This window comes from Tachypleus tridentatus, unplaced genomic scaffold (assembly GCF_004210375.1).
Source record: "Tachypleus tridentatus isolate NWPU-2018 unplaced genomic scaffold, ASM421037v1 Hic_cluster_2, whole genome shotgun sequence".
Classification (NCBI taxonomy): Eukaryota; Metazoa; Arthropoda; class Merostomata; order Xiphosura; family Limulidae; genus Tachypleus; species Tachypleus tridentatus.
In genome coordinates, this window is record NW_027467782.1 from 10212425 (window position 1) to 10234638 (window position 22214).

A 22214-nucleotide genomic window follows, 5' to 3' on the forward strand; every position below is an offset into this window, starting at 1 on the left:
GAAAGCAGTCACCTTCGGAACAACGTTGCATCTGTTATGCACTTATAACCACATAAAGCATCTTTCACTGAAAATTAACTGATTTTTAAGTGAGCATTCCATACAGCATATCTTTCTATGTTGTGGTTGAAAATGCTCAGTCGATTTTGCTGTAGTTTTGTGTAACAATAACATGAATAAAAATAACACGATTAAGTAAGGAAATTTTAACTTTGTCTCAACAATCATGTATTTTGCTTATTATCAATCTTTTGGTGGTCCAGTCTATTTACAAGAAAAGTTTTCAGTGGTGTTTCAAGAATGAGTCTACTTTTAAAGGTTTTTTTCCCAAATGATCAGAGATTACTCAAAGGCTTAATAGAGACATCCCAGTACCACAGGTGGTACTGTTTTAGAGTAAGGCTGCATTCTTAAATTAAGATGACTTATAACTTCATGATCATGGTTCTATGTTTAAAGAAAAATTGTTTTTAAAAGATGCACTTTGTAAACTTGGGAGGATTTTTTTATTATTTTCAGTGAATCCAGTTTCCAATTTTTTGCAGTATGGTATACAAGACAGTTATTTCTCATAATTGTCTCCACGGATAGGTGTACTGTATTTCAAGATGGCTGGTATGGATATTAAAACTTTTATTAAAATAAATTAGAAAACAATGTTTCACCTTCTTAGGTATCTCAGGCCTTCAGGTTAAGAAAAACAGTTTTAATACCCATACCAGCCATCTTGAGATACATTTTTACTTGATGTGGGTTCCTCATCATCATGAAAGAGATATAGTTTTTCTGTTGCTTCACCTTCTTCCAAACTCTTTTCAGTCGATTGCCATACCTACATATCTTGGCAGATTATCTTGAAACTTGGTAGGGTCATACTTTGATCCAGTATGTCCAGTAAGTATTTTCATTTTTTTATTTAGGCTTTTTTAAGGGGTCAGATGCCAAACAACCCAAAAATATATATTTTGGGCTCTTAAGTGGTTATATTTACAGCAGTCTGGAAGTCAACTGGCACAAATGTAAATATTCATGAGCTCAATGCAATGACAAACAAAAATAGCTAGATTTGCCCATTTTGAATCTTTTTTTTTTTTTTTTTTTTTTTTTTGGGGTGGAGGCAGGAAGAGATCTGAAAAAAGCACAATTTAGAGGTATTTGTTGATCATTTACTCAGCCATATTTTGACCAATTTACATGGTAGCTGGTAGAAAGATATTTTTGTACAGGTCCCAAACATTGACAAACAAAAAATTGTGAAATTGCCCATTTTTAGTAATTATAAAATGGGTTAAGATGCCACAGAAAAGCATAACTTTAGAGTTGTTTGATCAGTTGCAGGTTTCATGGTTTTTGTTTTATCATATCCTGCAAAACAATTTGCTGCCTAGAAAATCTAGGCAAAGACTTAGTGAACCACTCCATAAAAGGACAAATAACCTCCAACTGTGTGAAGAAATCTGGACTTTAACTGCCAGACTCAGTTATAGTTTGCTACAGCAAAGTGTTTTTTTAAAGTTCCTAAAACTATTTTAAATTTACATACATATTCTGTGTTACAGTAGGTCTTGATGCAGTGATTCTTTATAGACTTAAATTATGTTTTGTTCTTTAGGTAACAATAGCTATTGCTGCTGTGGTTGGTGTGATTGTTTACAGAATATCCATTCAAACTGTTCTGTACTTCACATTGAGTGACAATCAGACACTAACCAGCATGGTATCTCTTACTACCTCTGTGACAGCTGCACTGTTGAACCTTGTATGCATCATGACCTTTAACCTGGTAGGTCACTTAAATGAGAAACATTAGGGATATGAAATTCACCTATTTCTAGTTGTGTAAAATGTACTTTTTATGGCTTTATTGAAGATGATATGGATCAAATACCTGCTTATAGTGATATGTGTATATAAGAGTGTGTGTGTGTATATATGTATATATATGTATCAAGTACCTGTTTAAAGTGGCACGTGTGTGTATATATGTATATAGTTGTATGTAAGCATATTAGTTTTGTTGTTTATTTATTTTTTACTTTGATTTCTTAATGACTAAAAGGAAATGTTATATGTAATTACTTGTAATTTTTTAAGGTCGTTTCTTGTTTTCTTTTCAGCTGTAAATAATGTAATTTTTTTTTTCATGTTTGTATTTTCAAGAATGAAATTAATATAGCTTGGAATTTTTTTATGAATGCACCAAAATAACCATAAGAAAATCTTTATATTTTGCGTGCCAGAGAGATTATTAAAATAATGACAAACCCTCAGTATTTAAGTTCAGATGCAAGTAACACTACTATATATTTGTTTTGTAAGATCTTCAGTAGTACTTTTCAGTTTTGGCCATTTCAGCCATGGGGGCATTATAATATGACAGTCAATCCACACTATTCATTGGTAAAAGAGTAGCCTCAGGTGTGGCTGTGAATGGTGATGACTAACTGCCTTCCCTCTAGTCTTATGCTGCTAAATTAAGGACGTCAAGTGCAGATAGCCTTTGTGTAACTTTGTGCAAACTTCAAAACAAACCAAACCAAATAACTTTTCAGTTTTTTTATAAACACACCCATCATCATTGAGTGGTCAAATACTAGGCACAGGAATTAGTGTACGTTGATCATGCATTTGTTCTTTTACCTTTGGGCTGGGCATGTATAAATTTGAATTAGAAAAACTTGATTTAAACTCCAAAAATTACAAGCCAGAGTAAAAAAAAAAAAAGAGAAAGAACACTTAACCAGGGATAAAATTACCATATTCATATCACACTGATATCTGAAACATTTTGGTATTGTTTCATTATTTGTATGCTAGGCCTAGTGGTCAGTGTTCTGAACTCTGAACCTGGGGGTTTATGGTTCTAATCCTGTTGCAGCAAAAATGCCCTTCAACCTTGAGATTATGTGAATGTTGTAAAAGTGATTGTCAAATCCTGTTATTTGATTAGAGTAACCAAAGAATTGGCAATAGGTGCCATTTCATAGTCTTATCAGTTTAAAGTTAGGGATGGCTAGTGTAGATGTTCTTTCTGAAACAACTGACTAACTATTAACCTTTTCTAGATTTATAGAAGAATAGCCACCTTCCTCACTGAATTGGGTGAGTTTTACTTGTTTCTAATTTTGGCAATTCCAAATGAACATAGGTTATTTTGTATGTTTTGTTCATCATTTTGAATAACAAAATTTAACCAGAATCTGACTGCAAAAGTTCTTATCCATATTTATTTTAGTGCCAGATAAATACTGTTGCAGTCACACAAAGTTTATCAGAATAATTTATACATCTTGAAAAACATATACATTTTATTGGTGAATAAATCCAAATTATGCACACTTTTCAAAATAGAACTTATTTCTTTAAAAAATTAATTTATGCCACATTATGCATGTTATCTGAATTTTTAATTAACTTTTCTGTTTGTACAGAATGTATTAAAATAACATTAGAAAGTAATTATGTAAAAGTATATTGAACATCACTAACAGCACACTTTATCACTTTACCAGTCTTAGTTTTATTATTGATCAAGTCTGAGTGTTTTGTTAAATAAACTAGTGGGTCAGTGTGAAACACAGTAAAGTATATTTAGTTGCAATACCATATAGTCTTGTGATCAAAGCAGTGAAAACTGTTCACATTGCTAACATATATATGCAGAAATACATGAAAAATTGTATAGTATTTATATAAATATATTTATGATAATTTTAAGGTTAGATGATTATTTGTAACTTTTAATTTGGTATTATGTATTTGATTTAATGACAGTTCATGATGAAGAACAGTAAATATCATATACAGTGTACAGGGATACTGAAAAGGAAAACTTGTAAATACACATTTTAGAGGCAAGCACAATATGCAAGCAGTGCCATGGATATAGTATTTTTAGTCTTTACATAAACATCAACATGTTAATATGTAACTCAGATTGTCATCCTTTCTTGATTAGAAATACTTTTCCAGTGTGTTTTATATTTAGCATACAACAGACTTGTACATTCTACTAACAACTTGCAACATCTTGTGTAGATATCCATAATAAATTCAGAAATATAGTGAACATTCCATCTGTAATATGGCATTTGTCCAATAAACCGACCCCATGCATTTTATATTAAGGATATATGTGTGTTTCAACATAATTTTTATAAACTTGTGTATGAAGGCTACTAATAAAATAAATTTTAAAATATGGAATTTTATTTTGAGATAAAATCATGTTACAATAAACAATAAAACATCTCTTGTTAATGCAGTCAATTGATGTAGAGATATTACATAAATTGGCTTCAGTACTGCATGTTATATATTTTAAAATTGTCAAAGATTACTAAAATGTGTATAAAATTACCATAAAAGATATTTCCACTGTAAAACTAGAATGTAAAGCTCTTTTTTTCTGTTACAGTATGGAATGAAGTCAATCATTTTGATTTAAAATTAACTTGTGTTTCCTAATGATTTGGCTTGAGAAGTAGTTCGTGTTTGCTAATTCATGGAAACTAGTGTATCTAGACCACAACTGTCTTGATCAACAGTCATTGGTATCCTACTTCTGACAACAACAACAAAAAAATGGTGGAGGCTAAGATAAGGCTTAACATTTATTTAGATCATGGACAAATTAAGAACAATACGGAAAATTCGTCTTCAGTTCCTATGATTTGTATTTTATTATGACTTCCTCTCCTCAATACAAAAATATTTGACCGTAGTATTTCTAATTACTCAAAACTACATTGCAGAAATATCTTTGCTCCGTGTGACAGCAGCAGAGTCACCTAAAAGCTGGACCTGAACCAGACGTAGAATGATATTTATAACTATGGAAAATAATGAATTTTGTAAATAAGAAATAATTCACTTTCAGACAGAAAGATATTTATACTCTAAAGATTTGATTTGAAGAATAGAACTTAATGTTTCACCTAAGAGCTCTAAAAACCTCTGACATGATGGATGTTAAATGACAAGTTTAATAGTATTATCAATTGGTTGTCATTAGTGTTAAGGTAGTTTATCAAACATTTTTTATTTATGTCAACCTTTTCTGTATGTTAATATTCTTTTGTAAAATAGTAAATACTGTTCTGAAATATTGTATATAGAAATACATCGCACTCAAAGTGATTATGAAAATAGTTTGACTTTGAAGATGTACATGTTGAAGTTTGTCAACTACTATTCATCAGTTTTTTACATTGCATTTTTTAAAGGAAGGTGAGTAATTTGTGTTAAAATATGAAATGAAGTTGTTTACAAAAAAAGAAACAGTGAACTCAAAATAAATGGTACTAAAAGACAGCTGATAATACATAGTTATAAAAACTAATCTTTCAAGTTGTTTTGTAGACTAACTTATTACTGTTCATAGAAGTGTTTAAAAATCACATGTAACATGATTTTTGAAACATTTTAATATCTGCATGTGTAGGTTGAAGTAGATTAAGTTGTTGAAGCAATGTGCTAAACTGTTGTATTTACCTTTATGTGTTCATTTTTTTCTACTTTTGTTGGTTTTTAGTTTTTAATACAAAGATATTATTACAATTCATATGTAAGAAAAATGTTTTAAGCAATAAAAACAAACTTGTAACACCATAATAAAGGGTATTCCCTTTCAAATTCAGATTATAGGTAACTAATCAAATATTGAAGCACATTATTTTTTGTTCATTAAAAATAAACTTAGCATTATGAGGGCCCTTTATTTATAAATATTGCAGATAAAATTAATGTTTTAGCTGAATAATATAATTTATTGATGTACAAGTCTAAATATAACAAGCTAAAATGTTTTTTACATTTATTGTGCTTACAGTGAATTAAATGGTCATGGAAATTTTAATAATAACTTATTGAAATGGCATAGAATTCTTTATTTTTTAAAAAATGTCCTAAACTTGTACTTCTTACCCCAATGACACAGCAGTATGTCTGCAAACTTACATTGGTAGAAACTAGGTTTTGATACTGGTGGTGGGCAGAGTACAGATAACCCATTGTGTAGCTTTGTGCTTAATTACCCACAAACTTGTGGTTTTACCTTTGAGATTTTAGGAGACTTAAAATGAAAAAGGACAATGGAGAAAGTGTGAATAGTTCATCAATACAGAATTGACTTTTTTAGATTTTATTTTTATCTTTATGTTACATGTGAAGAAAGTTGTTTATGTTAAAATTTATCTTTTGATGCAACAGGTTTGTTGGGTATCCAGGACATTACAATTCATTGTTTGGATATCGACAAGAGGAAGTATGTATAACATTGTCAGTTTTTTTGTTTTATAAAAGTTCAGGTGTTAAACTGTTATTAAAATTTTCTTTTTGTACACAGTTTATTCATAGTACCGTATAATAATTCCAAAACATACTTAACATCTGTTGACATTGTAGCTATTTCTCAATATCCAGTGTCATTAGCTGCTCGGTCCAGTGGTTCTTTGAAGACATTGTGTCGGCTGGTATGTGGAATACTTCTATTACACTCCTATCTTTTTGTTTACATGATCTGGCCAATTTCTCTTCTGATGGTGTCCCAGTACTTCCTGTATATTTTTTTACCACATCTGCTAAGCTTTTACCAGAAATGAGTATTTTCCTCAATCATATACTCTTTTATTTTTTCAGGGTCCCTTTATTTTCATGGTATCTCATTCTGGGGTGAGTGCTTCTGAGGCAAGTATGCTTTCTCTTTTTGACTTGATACTAGCAACTACTTTCATTATAATTACTACCACCAGTATGCAACAGGTTCTGTCAAAATGAGGTGCCCTGTAAGATCATTTAGGCACCTACCAGATGATATTATCTTATTGTGGATTGCCACTCATGGACATTCATGAATACAGCTAAAAAGGATCTTGCTAATCTTCATATTGAATAAATTGTGATTGATTTGCTTTGAAAAAAATGTAGGGAACTTGATTCCCCTATTGCACAGTTTCCAGAGCTCTGTTTTTCAGGTCTCCCCAGTGCATTTTAGCACACCAGGCTGTATTAGTGAAGCTTGAGAATCTGTGGCAGACAAGAGGCTTTTCCACCAAAGTTTTTGAGTGTGTTCAACCACTCTTGGAGAAGAGGGCAAAGTCAGGGGTCCTCCTTCTAGGGTTTCTAGATGTTTTTTTTCATCTTTCAGAAAGAGTGGCTCCAGCCTTCCTGGGAACCTACTCATAAATTTGGTTCATATTTTGCATACAGTTATCTAGTTGGGGGAGTGCAAAACCCTTCTCTTTGATCAGTGCCAGTTTTGGTTATCATTTATGGAGGTTGGTTCACTATATCATAATTTTGAAACTAAAGCAATTCCATTGTAAGTCCTTGGTTGAGTGCAGGTTCCACATGATTCCAGGGTTAAGTAGAATACACCTTATCCACTTGGTTAGAGACTGAAAACAAATGTTCATAATTCCTTACCAGATGAGTTCTGTTCATTTGTTGAGTATGACATATGGGATCCCATTATTCCTAGCCTCGGGTGTTACCTTTTGGACTTGTTAAGTGTTGCTTACTTTCGTGTCGTTATTCTGATGGTGCCAAATGCAACATTCTTTGGTTACATGTTGGTATCTAAAGTGTGTGTGTATATATACACATATAACATTGTGGTCTGATAACCATAGCCAGCAACATGGGATATAGGTACTACAACCCTTAATTTCAACCCTGAGCCATAGAATCTTGGCTGTCTGGTCAGGGTGGCCTACTTGATGATTATTCATATTCTGTTCTGCCTTTGATTTAGGAACAAAGCTCCAAGTGAAGAGCATATTTTTCATAGAGGTAGGGTGTAATTTCCACACTCTTGTACCACTTTTTCTCTTGGTACATTCCTGTTCTATACAAATGCTTTGTGTGTGGATCATGCCTGCACTGCCCCCTACACTTTTATCAATGTGAGATTCTAGCTAGAGTGTTGGTGGATGGTAAGTATTATTGGAAACAATTTTCAATTTAAGTAAAATGTTAACTTTTATTTTTAGATAACTTTAGAAAATAAGCCTTCTAGAGGCTTTTAATTTCTCAGTAATCTTGTAATTTTTAAGAAACTAAAACTGGAATGTAATTGCCACTTTTCTGTTCTTTAAGTCATAATAAATAACATCATGTTGTTGTTTGCAGTTTATTATTTATAAAATCCTACCTTTTTATTTACTTTTGCACTACCAAAATAATTAAGACAACTTGCCATTTTCAGACTTTCATTTATATCTCCTGGTAATATTGAAACATGAATGTTGTAAAGTGTCTTTAAAGTTGATATAGTCATGTGAAGATTGTATGCAAAATGGTGGTCAGTTGGCCAAAATGGCCATTAACTTAATTAACTTCTAAATACGTAAGGATATTATGAGTTAAGAATTTAAATAATAAGTTAAAAAGTAACTGAAACATTGAAGGAAATATTTTATTAATAATTGTGTTGTTTGTTCTTAGTTTAAGTTGAAATTTGCAAATAGGATTTGATTTTATACTGTATCTATAAAACTAAATATGTTCTATAATTAAGGACTTTTGTGATTTTCTTTTCCAATGTTCTTTTTTTAAGTTGTCTCTTAGACATATTCAAAAGAATTTTTGGTTTTTGAAATTTTATCCCAAGAAATTATAAGTATCCAGCATTGTCACTGTGTTGTAGAAATGACACTAAACATAAAGCATTGTAAAACTATCTCCAATTTGCACATATCATTCAGTGTTGCTCAGACCTGTGTTTAGGCCTGAGTTTTATTGCTACTAGCAGTAGTATAGATCTAGGCTTAGATAAGATCCAAGATCAGTAATAATTATTCATTTATACACAGACAAATGTAATTTAGATTAGAAAGTAACATACCTAAATTACTTCTTTCTTGTTCTAACAAACTGCATTTTGATATATGTACATAAGCTCCCACATGACCTTACTAACCAGCACTGTTTGAGGTAATCTACTTTACACAGACAACACTGATCTATGACCTACTTTATCAATATGTATATGCTCAATCTGAAACCTGGTTAGACAATGTTTTGCTCAATAACATAATAGCAATCAGTCAAATAACTATAAGAAGTCCTGTATTTGCACTGGTATTTGGGACCTGAAGTCATAAATTCATGGTAAAAAACATGAAATCTTGATTTTTATTCAAAGAACACTTCCTGTTGGCTGGGAAAAATAGCAATATTAACCCTTTTCTGTAGACATTTTTTCTGTGCATGTCTTAAGGTTTTAGTGAGTTACATTCAAAAGTTGATTAAAGTATTTTCTTTTCATGATATACTAATAAATAAACTCTGAAAACATAGCTCTTAATCCATATTTTAATAGTATACAAGTTTAAAGATTTTACTTTCAGAAGGCAATATTTAAAATAAAAAAACTAGAATTTTCTAGTGTAAGAATTGTAACATTTTCTCTCTAGGCCTTTTCTTCTCTAATTTATTTACCACCCTCCAAGAAGTAGAAAATGAAATTTAATGTAAATCACTTATTATTATATAATTTCACTAAGGCATACTATAATTTTCATAGCGTTTGATATTATTTGGTTCCAGAGACATGAAATCAAATCTATCTTGCCACACCCACTTGTGACGTCCTCTTTATTAGAAATTACCAATAAGTGTTTAAGCCACTCAGTTCAGTATTACTTAAAAACCAATAGAAAGCCGTGGTTTTCATCTGTCAAGTGATTTATCATATTGCAATGTTTCCTGTAAATAAAATTCCATATTTTGCTTTCAATTTAACCTTGATTGCCATGGGAAATTATTGTTTAAAAATAGAAATATCTTTAGATCAGTTAGGTTAGATTGAGTAAAATAAGTACTACTGTTACTACTAATAATAATAGGCCTGGCATGGCCAGGTGGTTAAGGCACTCGACTCGTAAATTGAGGGTGGCGAGTTTGAATACCGTCACACCAAACATGCTCGCCCTTTCAGCCGTGGGGTCGTTATAATGGTACAGTCAATCCCACTATTTGTTGGTGAAAGAGTTGGCACTGGATGGTGATGACAAGCTGCCTTCCCCCTAGTCTTGCACTGCTAAATTAGGGACAGCTAGTGCAGATAGCCCTTGTGTAGCTTTGCACAAAATTAAAATAAAACACACAAACAAAAAACTAATAATAATAGTAATATTTTAAAAAATGTTCATGAGTAGCTCGTGCATAATGGAATTCAAAAGCATAGCAAGAGCTGCATATTTGTCACATGATTTACAACTTATTAAGGCATGAATAGTAATTAGTTAGGGTTATAAAGGCAATAAAACAATAACATTTAACAATGTATACACATACACACACTATTATGAGCATAAAACTATTTAGTATAAACATAAGTAGTTTAATATCACAATTTAAAGTCATTCCAGACAGTCATTCTTCACTGCTTCATGGGTTACACCAGTAACAAGGATTTAGGTTTAGATATTACAGAAAAGGTTTGAAATTTTGAGACTAAGAAAAGTATTTTTAAGCTAAACATGGAAATCAACATTCAGACTAGCAAACAGAAATTCTCTATTTATTCATCTATACATATGTAAGTATTCACAGATACATTTTAGTGAAAATACTCCATCAAAAAATATAATCTTTGGTGTGCAAAAAACTTTTATGTTTACTTAAAGCCTGCCAAATGATGTGAATACATTGTAATACTATAACAAGCACAGAATAATTGTTAGGTCAGTTCCTGGGATTGAGCCTGTCATGAGAAACTTAAACTATGAAGAATCAATCAAAGTTTTTCATGTTAGTCACACACATTCTTTAAATTTTGAGGTTTGAAACATTATTTTTTTGGACCATTTGATCCTGGGCAAGTTATTAGTGCTCTCACTCACTAACTTGTATCTTATTGTACTTTTCAGTCTTGTGTCCTTTCTGAGATATTTTTTAAAGTGGTATTGCCACAGTAATTTTGAAACTGTTTTTCTACATTTCTTTCTAGTGTGGAACAGGAGGGTGTTTGTTTGAACTCTCTTTGCAGTTAGCTATAATTGTGGCAGGGAAGCAGTTCATTAACGCCGTGGTGGAAATGGGTGTTCCGTAAGTTTTTAGTTAAAATAGACATTTATTGTAATAATTTCATGTAAGAACATTTTCTATGACAGTTGGCTCATTTTGAGATATTAGAACTGTTGTACTTTTTTTTTCAAAAAGTGATTTTGATATGTTCAAGATTCATAGTTTATTAATGTTCAGTCAAACATGTAGTATGTCAGATTGTATGTAAAATTAAACTATTTATACATTCATGTCAACAACAAAACTGATATTATTTTAAAACTAGGTAAAAATATTTTGTATTTATCTAGATGGCTGTTACGGGTTTACAAGAAGTGGTCAGTGCATAAAAGGGTCAGTGTGCTCATGAAAACCATGCACCCACTCAGTGGGAGAGTGACTACAACTTAATAAACCAAGAAGAACTGGGTCTTTTCAGTGAATATCTTGAAATGGGTAAGGCTTAAGTTTAAAATAATGATGTGAAAATAATTACATTAATAGATACATATGTTCTACATAAAAACTTGAACAGATTAAAATGGTACTTTTTCCATGTCTGTGAAAAATGTTAGATCTTTAACAATGACCTTGTAGTTTGTACATCATTCAAGAGCCTTAAAATCAAGTTATTCTAATTGTAGTTAACTGAGTAACTGACTACTATGGAAATGAATGAAATATAATTATTTTAAGTATCTCCAACGTAGTTTAAAATACTTTTAGATATATAATGTATAATTAACAGTAAAGATGAAATGTGTGATATGATAATAATGTATGTGAAAACGTAGTTGGAGCAGCATTTAGAATGTTTTGATGATGTAGAAATGGATATGAATTGTGTTTATTGCTCAGCCTGAAGGGTTATAATGCTAAGATTAAACATTTGATTCCTGCTATGGTTATGGGTCAAATTCCACATCGTACAACTTTGCATTTAACAAGAAACAAAGAAATTTTTTTTTAATGTTATGGGTTTCAGCTTGTTTTTCAGAACAGTTTAATGTATAGAGGAAACATTTATTAAATACCTGTAAAACAGCTACACCACCTCAATGATTAGTATTTTTTGGAACAGCAATTTTAAAGGTCCTTGTCTGTGTTTTAGTTTGTTTGTTTTTTAAATGAAACATTATTAATATGCTACTTGATTTTGATGTTAATGTTTCTGTCTTGACTTTCATGTCAAACTAGAAATTAAATCTCTTATTCAACCACCTTTAGACCTGAATCAACACCATAAGGTTAGAATTTCTGTGTAATAAAGTGTGATACTTCCAAGGAGTCACCACATGTATTATTGTTATTGTAGTCCACTAATTACATTAATATATTTAACTGTCTAAATCATAAAAACTTCCTCAAACATTAAATGTACAGTTCAATTAATAAACGTTTCTGTAATTTGTTCCCTTCTCCAGTGTTGCAGTTTGGATTTGTCACAATTTTTGTGGTTGCATTTCCTCTGGCACCATTATTTGCTTTACTAAACAACATCACAGAAATCAGGCTCGATGCTAGGAAGTTTATCACTTTCTTACGACGACCTGTTGCAGAAAGAGTTAAGAACATTGGTGAGTGCACAGTGTGGTGAATACAGCAAGCTGTTTAGTTTTAGTCTGTTAAGAAGAAAGTAAATTGACAATGTTACATATTTTTTATTTCAGACAAGTCTCTGATTTATTATGTTACATACATTATGTATTATTGCTCTAAATAATCACTAATTTGAATTTAGTTGTTATTTAAATGTTAGTATGTATTAAAATATGATATTTCTCAACAAGATTGGCATGTACTGTTCTCTATTATGACACAAATATATTAAAATATGCAAAAAAGAAAAACGACACAAATTATAATTATAGTTATTACAAATTAGGGTTTAGGTACAAGAGTTTTAGAAACAATACTGAGTTTTATATATGATCTAGAACCCGATATTTTATCGACAGTTCAGGCCCATAACAAGCAAATTCAATCCGAGTTGAGACTGTCACACATCACTTAAGCTGGCTATCTTGTATGGCTTTGCACTGATTACAAACTGACTTTTTCCAGGGATGCTATTTAATGTCCTTGTAGAAAAAAATAATATCCCAAATTAATGTGTTGAAATTGAATGGTTTGTAATGTTCAAAATCTACTGCATACCTGGTTCCCAATTTTGTAGTTTTATGATTAATTGGTGTTAATCACAATAATAGCTTCTGAGGCCTATATCACACTGACTTTAACTGACTAATAATATTATTCCTGCTCTTGGCATGTTGGTTTATATAGTTTATTGTGAGTTTCTAGAATATTCACCAAAGTTGGAAGATGCTAGTGTTTTCATAAAATAAATAAATATTAAATCTTACTCTTGAGATTCTTCTGCAAATTTCAAGAACAGATGGGACTTGTGCAATACATAGCCAACAATATACATCACATGCAAAAAAGGAAAACTATATTGAAATAAATGTAGGTACTAAAACAAATGTATCATGGTAAATCTGTTAGAAATCACAGTCTGAAGCTCTTAAAATGTAGACAATAATGTTGTGATACCCAACTTCTTTGTGACATACAAACACTCTTCCATTAACTGAGTGAGGACTGTTATTAGTAAATAATAACAATCATTTGACAGTCATGTGTGAACCAATCAGTTGTAAGAAATATTTGGATTTTAGCCTTTTAGGTATTTTCATTATGACATTTCTAGTTACCCAGATAGTGAAGTAATGTAATATTCATACTTTGAAGTTTGTTTTATTTCAAACCTTGATTTTTTTACACTAAATATACAGAGAAGAATTATTAGAGTTAATTAATAACTCCTGATTAGTCTTTAGTGATAAGTATTAATTCATAACTTAGCTGAGATATATATAATCCATTCTATACATGAATGTAATGTTAATGAAAGAGAATTGTTTTGTAAGCAAAAAAATAATAAAAAGATTAGACAGTAAAGTTATTGAAATATATTCCAGTTATCCTAATAGGTTGATTCTATTTTGATAGGAATATGGTACAGAATTCTTAATTCTGTTGGAAAGATTTCTGTCATCACAAATGTAAGTACAGAGAATTATGAGCAATGTTTGTACTTGTTCTTTACCCTAACTGTTAGTAATATCACATACATTGATTACAGTGATAAAGGAATACTTCATACGCATGTATGATATTAGAGTGAGACACCTTAAGAATCATTATAAGTGAAATAAACTCTTTGCATTTCCTTTCAAATTTTATCTAAATTATGAAATTATTTTGAGAAACGTTTGATGTTTAAGGTGATTATTAAATTAATGTAATTAATGTTATAAGTATAGGTCAGTTCCAAAACTGTAACTTAATATGATCTCTTTTAGAATTTCTGTGTACTTGTGTTCTTTCTGCAGTGATTTTCTAAAGCACCTTTAGTGGGTTTATAAAATACATTGATGTGATTTCTTTTTGTGAGTCAGTTTACAAGTTTACACCTACTGACCATTGGTTGTTATTAATTAAAGACGAAATTTTGTGCATTGAAGAATTGTCATGGTGTTGATCTATCACAATTTTGATGTGATATAAAAACTTAATTGTTACTATTATGAAGAGACAGGAGTTTATAATGTATTACATATTGATGTCAATAGAAACAATAAATTGTTTTTACCTTTCTGATCACTTGAAGTACAGTGTATTACTTTATTTTGGAATTATATAGTATAATAATTCTATATAGTAAATTGATGTTCATTTAATATAAAAAGTAACAATGTCATAAGAAATTTAAGATGAAAATGCTATTATTTTCTGTTCTATCAAGCATGGTTAGTGATGCAATAGACATTTAACACAGTGAATTTTATTATAATCCACAATGTCAAACCCAGTTAACTGTGTACTATGACGTTTACATATGTGAATATTTTCTTCTACATTGTCCAATATACTTAATGGTGTGAAACTTAATAATGTTTGCTCTTACACAATCAAACTAAATAATATTACAGTATATTATTTAAGGTGAAAGAAAGTGTGTTATTTTCTGAACTGTTAATTCTATATTCTTACTTTTCAGGCACTAATTATTGCCTTTACATCAAGTTTTATAGAGGAGACATTTTATAAAGTTTTCATTTCACCAGATGGGTCACTGAATGGATTTCTGAACTTTACTCTGTCAGATTTCAACATCAGTGACTTTCCTGGTGATTTGAATATTCTTTCTGAACCTGACACCAGTGTGGAATACTGCAAGTAAGTGTTAATTTTGTTTTATTGTTTCAAATTAACAGAGCATAGAAAACAATGTATGTGTGATTAAGAACCAGTGTGGTGTCTCTTTAACCCTACTGGTGTCGTGAGACATCAAAGTGAACAAGTTACAACCGTTTTACGTGAGATTCAAACTTTAACCCTATTGACATGGGATATCAAATTGTGCAAGGTACAACCATTTTATTGAGTTAGTTTCAAAGTTATCATCCATGAAAGTATTTTTCATCATTGCAACAACATTTTACCACAATGAACCAGATTCAAGGCAGTTGAATGCAACATGGTACATTTGGCATGTATAAGTTGGTGGAAATGATGCCTAGCATGCAAAGATAGATGGGTACAGATGATGTCTATCATGTTAAATGTATGGGTGGAAATGATGTCTAGCATGATCAGACATATTGGAAAAGATATCTGGTATGCGTAGATATTTCGATGAAGGTTATGTCTCGTATGCATAGACATATGGATTGAAATGATGTTTGGCATGTGCAAATATAATGCTGTAGGTGATATCTAGCATGTGTAGATATATGGGTGGAGACAATAAAGGGTTGATTAAACTACTTAAAATAATATATATTATTAAACTTGGTACAAAAAGATACTTTATGACTTAAATATTAGTATTACATAAGATTTAATTCTTAAGTTAAAAAATGAATATACTTCTCTACACAATCTGGTGATGCTCTGACTTTTCATTTACAAATATTTTTTTTTCTCTCCTCTTGTGAGGGTTTAAGATTGTTCAACCAATTAGAAACATATATATAGCAGATACTAACAACTCAGAATATAAAATTTCAACCCAAATGACAAATCCTTGTATTATCTTCTGTTTTTCAAGAAATTTGTGTAATTCTCATTTATATTGCTGTTGGACAATTGGTTGTATTTATATAACTAATAAAAAGAGTGTATTCTATCCATAAATCAGGCAAGTTTCTTTTTGTTTCGGCAGTCAAAGCCAATACTTCACGAAGCTAGCCTGATGGGTTTCGACAAAAAGTGTTGCTTTGAGTAGTAATTAATTTGTTTTTTGTTTTTTTATAAACCTAATTGTAGGTTAGTTAGAAATAACAGTTGTTTTACAATTCTATTCAAGTGCATTATGCAATATTTTTTAATGTAACATAATTATTCATAGTACTAAACAGAAATTTTATTATCCTTTTATAAACATTAAAAATAATCACAAGAGATTTCATAACATTCACCATCAGTTTTATTTTTTATTCTGAAAGAAGTAACATTTGTACAAAACTTTAATACATTTTTCTCCGAGGAAGATGAAAGGATTGTTTCTAGATTCTGTTTTATGTGCAGTAAAAAAGTTATACATCTTCAAGAGAGAGAACTTTACTGATTTTATCTTCAGCAAAATTTGAATCAACTACATCGACTCTCTCAATGACTGTATTTCAGGATTGATACACAAATATTGTTTAAATAAAACACAATAGAATTTGAAGAGTAAACCCTTCGATGATGTTATTTCTTTTCTGTTGGTACAAATCTATTAATATTTCCCAGACATCAGAGCCACAAAATTCCAACAACATCTCCTCACTCAATAGGATTTCAAAGGAACTTTTTGGAAGAAAACTATAGAATTAATTTCTAACAATTTGATATTGCTAACAAACTTGGATATTGCTGTTCATATAAGAGCACAAAATGTACTTAGCTGTTTAAGTTAGAAAGTTAACTTTATTTTAAAAAACTTGTCTGAGTACAGATAACAATTTTAAGGTATAGTTAAAATTTTATGAAATGCAAAACATCCACTATAAAATAAGTTGTTTAAAATGCTGGCTTCTATTTTAAGGTCATTTTATTTCATGGTTTCAGGTACCAAGACTATAGAGAGCCCCCAACAGCAAGCAACAAATATGAATATAAGACGTTATATTGGCAGCTGGCTACAGCTCGCTTGGTTTTCGTTTCTATTTTTGTGGTTGGAAACAATTTTTCAAATTATAGATCTTATTTTTGATTAAACTTAATTACATTTGCAGTTCATTTTTAGTTTATACTAAAATAAATCAATTAACAGTAGCTTTCACTTAAGGACATAAAATACAACCTTCTTTCTTCAAAAGATAGAATATTTTAAATGTTAATTGTAGAACTAACCTGAGACTTTATTTAACCAAAGTTTTCAAAACAAATATAAAGTGTGAATAGCTTTTATTAAAACACCTTTTATTTGTAATTTAAATTTTTTTGAGGAAGCTAAATATATGTTTAGGTGTACATAAACCCACAGAACCAGTTGAGAATTGCTGTATTAAATTAACTTCAAGGGAGTTGGAAACTTTTTAACATTTACTGAGACTGAAAATGTATAAACATTATAACTATGTTCAGTTGTTTTTAATGAAGCAACATAAATAGAGTATAAAAGGTAATACATTTTAATACAGCCAGGACAATCCTAGAATGTTTTTAAAAGTTTCAGTAACATTTACTAAGTTATCCTTCACAAAATGGATTGATTAATCATTTTTGTTAATAAACTATCCTTTTTATTACCCAATTCTATAAGTGTTAGATTTTTTTGTGGCTTCTGTTCATCCAGTAGAATGTTTTTCTTATTATGTAGCACTGATACTGTTCTGAATGACTGTACATGCTCATTAGTAATTTAAGAAGACTTCATGATTTAATCATTGTTCATAAAGTTTTATAATCTGTATTGGTTAAACAGTGTTATGTAAAAGGATTATGTTTTAAAAACTGCTCCAGTGAAACTTATGTTTTTCCTTTTTTTTAGTGTCTTGTATTCATCATGACAACTCTAATTTGTTGGTTAATACCAGACATTCCAAAGTCTGTGAAACTACAGATTAGACATGAAAATCACATCGTCAATGATGTGATTATTGAAGAAGAACTGAAAAGAGCAAAATATCTTGGAAGGAGGGAAACACCATGATTTTGGAACATCATTTCACAGATTGGTAATATTTAAAAATTTGAACAAGGCAGAGTTTTTTTTCTGTTTAAGAGGTAAGTGAACAGGTTGATAATAACATCTAATCAAATATCTATGGTCAATGAAGTCCAACAGGGAATACAGTTTCCATACATATATGTGCCACAAGAACAAGTACGTTTTAAACTTTGCAAAAGTCTATGTTATTTAGAAAATTTCTTCTTTCACTTAACATTTGATATATTACAACCTCAAAGGTCAAACCTTGTTAAATCTTAAACAAATTATTTATTTTTGTTTATATACTTAATGTTTACACCATCTTGGTGACAACAGTTTTAAACTGTCTTGTATTATAACATTGATGTTTTCTTTTGTTGAATGTTTATAAGTACTTAAAAGTTGTGAGAATATTGTGTTCATTATTTTTAACCAAACTTCTATCTTTCATGTATCTTTTAGAACAGGTGTCGGCAACCTTTTAGGTCTCGGGAGCCAATCTGAATTTAGAACAAGAATACTGCAGGAAATCAAAATAAACACTTATGTTACACACACACACTTAATGAAATACTGTGTAAGTAAAACTAAAGAAAATGTAAATTGATTATTATATTTACAGTGTGTTCTTTTAATGACATTGGTGCTGTTACATAGTTTTGTTCCTTTCCCTGAAGTCTGTTTCACAATTGATTAAATGTAATTTCATATTCAGTTTTCTACTATTATTACTGAGCACGTTTTTTTTTTTTTTTTTCTGATTTAGGAGAATCTCTGAATACACAGGTAGAACCAAACATTGTGAAGATGATACTATAGAAGTGGAAGACCATTCCAGAGTTGTAGAATGAAGTAATATGCCTGCTCCTGCACCTTGTTCAAGGTGACGTGCCATCAGAATTCTAAAGAACAAGACTTGAACAGTGTTAACAGATCAACAACAAATGCTACAATCTGTCACGGTTCCAAATTGTTATCAACTTTGTCATTTGTGTATGAATCTCAAACTTGTGTTCAGAGTTTGTTTCAGAAACACCATTGTTAAGATAATGTTTACTCTTTGAACTGTTTTAGTGTCTCCACAATATTAAGTTCCAGTGTTTTAAAATAATGATAAATCAGGAATTAAAGTTTTTAATTTTTACACTGGTCATCACTTTTTAAATCATTGTTAAGTAGATTTAGTGAAAAAGAAGCTGTTTTTTAATAAAGATCTTGAACTAAATTTTGTTCAGAGGAAATTTATCTTAACCTTCCTTTCTTTAGTTCAAAATTTGTCATCTATATTGTTTTTATCAGTGTCAATATACGTTGGTTGTCAGTTGTTTTTTTTAAGTGTGCTGTCAAATTATCAACAGAAAAAAATTCTTGAAATGATTGTAACAAAGAGTACACTAAAGTTATTTGATTAACTCAAAGGAAAATTCTTTAAAGTTAATGAAAACTTCAGTTTATGAATTAGTACTTACTGTTATAAATGTGTGCATCATTGAAAAATAGTGAATATTCATCTAGATGTATTGGATACAACTTCAGTTTTTAACAGATTTGTGTTTAAGTATGTACTTGTCATAATCCTTTAATAATAATTTGAATCACTCGTTAGGGTGAATGAAAATTTTAAAGTAAATAAACACTAGTTTATTTGTTTCGAATATTTATGTAACAGCAACCGCCCTTAGATTTCAACTGATACACTAGAGGGAAGGAAGCTGCTCAATAACACCCACCGTCAACTCTCGGACTATTATAATTACATCACTTGACCGTCAGCTTTTAGACTATTATAATCAAATCACAAGGGCGCCAGCTCTTGGACTATTATAATTACATCATTTGACCATCTGCTTTCAGACTATTATAATCAAATCACTTGACTACCAACTCTTGGACTATTATGATTACATCATTTGACCATCACTCTTACGGTATACTGAAAACCACAAAGTGCTTGCGCGATTTGTTTCTGCAATGGGATGCGAACCACGAATCCACAATCCAACACGCTAAGTGCTAAATCACGTCCTGCCCAGAGAGAACGAGCGAGCCACATAAGAGTAAAAATGTACTTAAGTAAAGACAAATGTTGGAAGAGAATTCTTCTTTAGATACGGTGTGTTTTGTTTACATTTATATTGCATTAAAATATTGTAAATAAATTGCATGTATATCAAAACTTTGTTTTCTGATGTCATTTGTGTTATTTATACGATAAAACTTAAATCATCAATCTCATACACTGGCACAGTTTTCTTTATTCTTATACAAGACGGTAGAGTACGTTTTGACACCGGAAATCCGATAAATATCTTTAATGGTTTATGTGCAACATGTGTGTTTCACACGTCTCACGCTACTGTTTAAAAGAGCAATATTTAGAATGTGAAATTATATTGAAAATTGCTTCGGTCACGGATGACGTTATTCACAGTTCCTGCTCCTAAAGGACAAGAAAGGATGTTTAGTTACGTACAGGAGAAAGTTATTCGTCAAGAAGAAAATGATCGAAACCGAAAAAGTGAATTGATTGTCTACCGAGAAACCACGATAGCTCAGAAGAGAGTTTTAATATCAATAACAGTGGTTGTACACGCACGACACAACCTCGGACATGCGCATTTTATTTCACAGAAGATGTTTATCTTCTGTTTACTTACGAAAGCTTAAAGAAATTTAGGTGTATGTTTTTTTGACAACACTGGGAAAAGTCGGCTATTTCTATAATTCGTTTTTGGTTTGTTTGTTGTTTTTTTGACGAACTTTAGAAACATTTCTATCTCAAAAATCTAACCGCATCTTGACCATTTGGCACGATCGCGAAATCTAATATAAGAATCAGAGTACTTTATTTCTATGAGGGAGTTAATGTGGACAACATTACATTCGAGAAAGGTAGTGCCACAATAAAGATTTTCTATTAAAGATTTGGTCAAAGATAAAACTATTTCAGGTCAACATGACATTCGAGAAAGGTGGCGTCACAGTAAAGATTTTCCTGTTAGAGAATAGGTCAAAGTTAAAACTGTCTCAACGATTTCTGCTTCGTGCCGCCGTTTTATTTCTGTATGAGAAGTTAAAGTTTAACGTGATCATAAAAGATATTGTGTAGAAAAACCCAGACTAACTTTCGGTTGGGACAATTCTTTTGTTGAAGACTACAGCAATAATTATGATCTCCACGCCCCACAGGTTTATAACCAATGTCACTCCCTTGAATTAACTCTAGTAACACTCAACAAGCGTGTTAAGGCGTGCGACTTGTAATCTGAGGGTCGCGGTTTCGCATCCCCGTCGCGCTAAACATGCTCGCCCTTTCAGCCGTAGGGCGTTAAAATGTAAGGGTCAGTATTTATTGGTAAAAGAGTAGCTCTTGTTGTCGGTGGGTGATGATGACTAGTTGCCTTCCCTCTAGTCTTACACTGCTAAATTCGGGACCTTCGAGTAACTTTGCGCGAAATTCAAAAACGAACCAACACTCAATACTGTTTAGTTTAACGTCTAGAACAGTATAATTATTCTTAATACACTCCAACAAATAATATCAACAAAAGAGTGTCTTTCAGAGCTCAACCTGTGTTACAGCAGAAACAATCATATTGTAGTGTCTTTCAGAACAATTACTGGTGATTTTAACGGGCGTTTCGGATGAGAAACTTTTCACAACAAACGTGAGCAAACATGTAATGTGTATTATTGTAAATATACGTTTTACTCAAGCACGTGAATATTGTATGCGTACTCTCAAGTTTGTGTATACAAATATTTCTACAATAAATTTTAAAATTATAATCACTGCCGTATAACTCTGTTTTTTCATAAGGAAATCAGGAACGTTTTACCGAAGATTAAAAGAGAAGAGAAAATGTAATATTTCGTTTTTAAAAACAACATATTTTGATTAATGTGTAGCTACGCCTTCTCCGACCTCTTTCGTTTAACTTTTTATTGCCTTGTAACTAGGCCTGTTGCCGGGAGTGTAGGTGTGTCATAATTA

At 30.9% G+C, this 22214-nt stretch overlaps 1 protein-coding gene across 4 annotated transcripts; it reads left to right on the forward strand.

Annotated features, from left to right (window-relative positions):
- Window positions 1-1612: 1612 nt before the first annotated feature.
- LOC143242643 (anoctamin-1-like) lies at window positions 1613-20396 on the forward strand. 4 transcript variants are annotated; one of them, XM_076486118.1, is made up of 8 exons: window positions 1613-1783; window positions 3066-3102; window positions 5118-5229; window positions 6211-6265; window positions 10955-11052; window positions 12435-12587; window positions 14026-14078; window positions 15183-15255. In XM_076486118.1, the coding sequence occupies exons 1-6, from the start codon at window positions 1715-1717 to the stop codon at window positions 12532-12534; spliced, it is 471 nt and encodes a 156-aa protein (XP_076342233.1). In that variant the 5' UTR covers window positions 1613-1714; the 3' UTR covers window positions 12535-12587; window positions 14026-14078; window positions 15183-15255. The 4 variants fall into 4 exon arrangements, with proteins under 4 accessions (XP_076342233.1, XP_076342231.1, XP_076342232.1 ...); XM_076486116.1 differs by lacking the exon at window positions 15183-15255 and adding an exon at window positions 15077-15164; XM_076486117.1 differs by lacking the exons at window positions 14026-14078; window positions 15183-15255 and adding an exon at window positions 11322-11466 and having other exon boundaries at window positions 12435-12573.
- Window positions 20397-22214: the final 1818 nt, after the last annotated feature.

Excerpts from the sequence above, each read along its gene's own strand:
- LOC143242643 (XM_076486115.1), top strand. Across the intron at positions 12,588-14,025 it reads AGAAAGAGTTAAGAACATTG|GAATATGGTACAGAATTCTT; the intron begins GTGAGTGCACAG and ends CTATTTTGATAG. Across the intron at positions 15,256-17,133 it reads ACCAGTGTGGAATACTGCAA|GTACCAAGACTATAGAGAGC; the intron begins GTAAGTGTTAAT and ends TCATGGTTTCAG.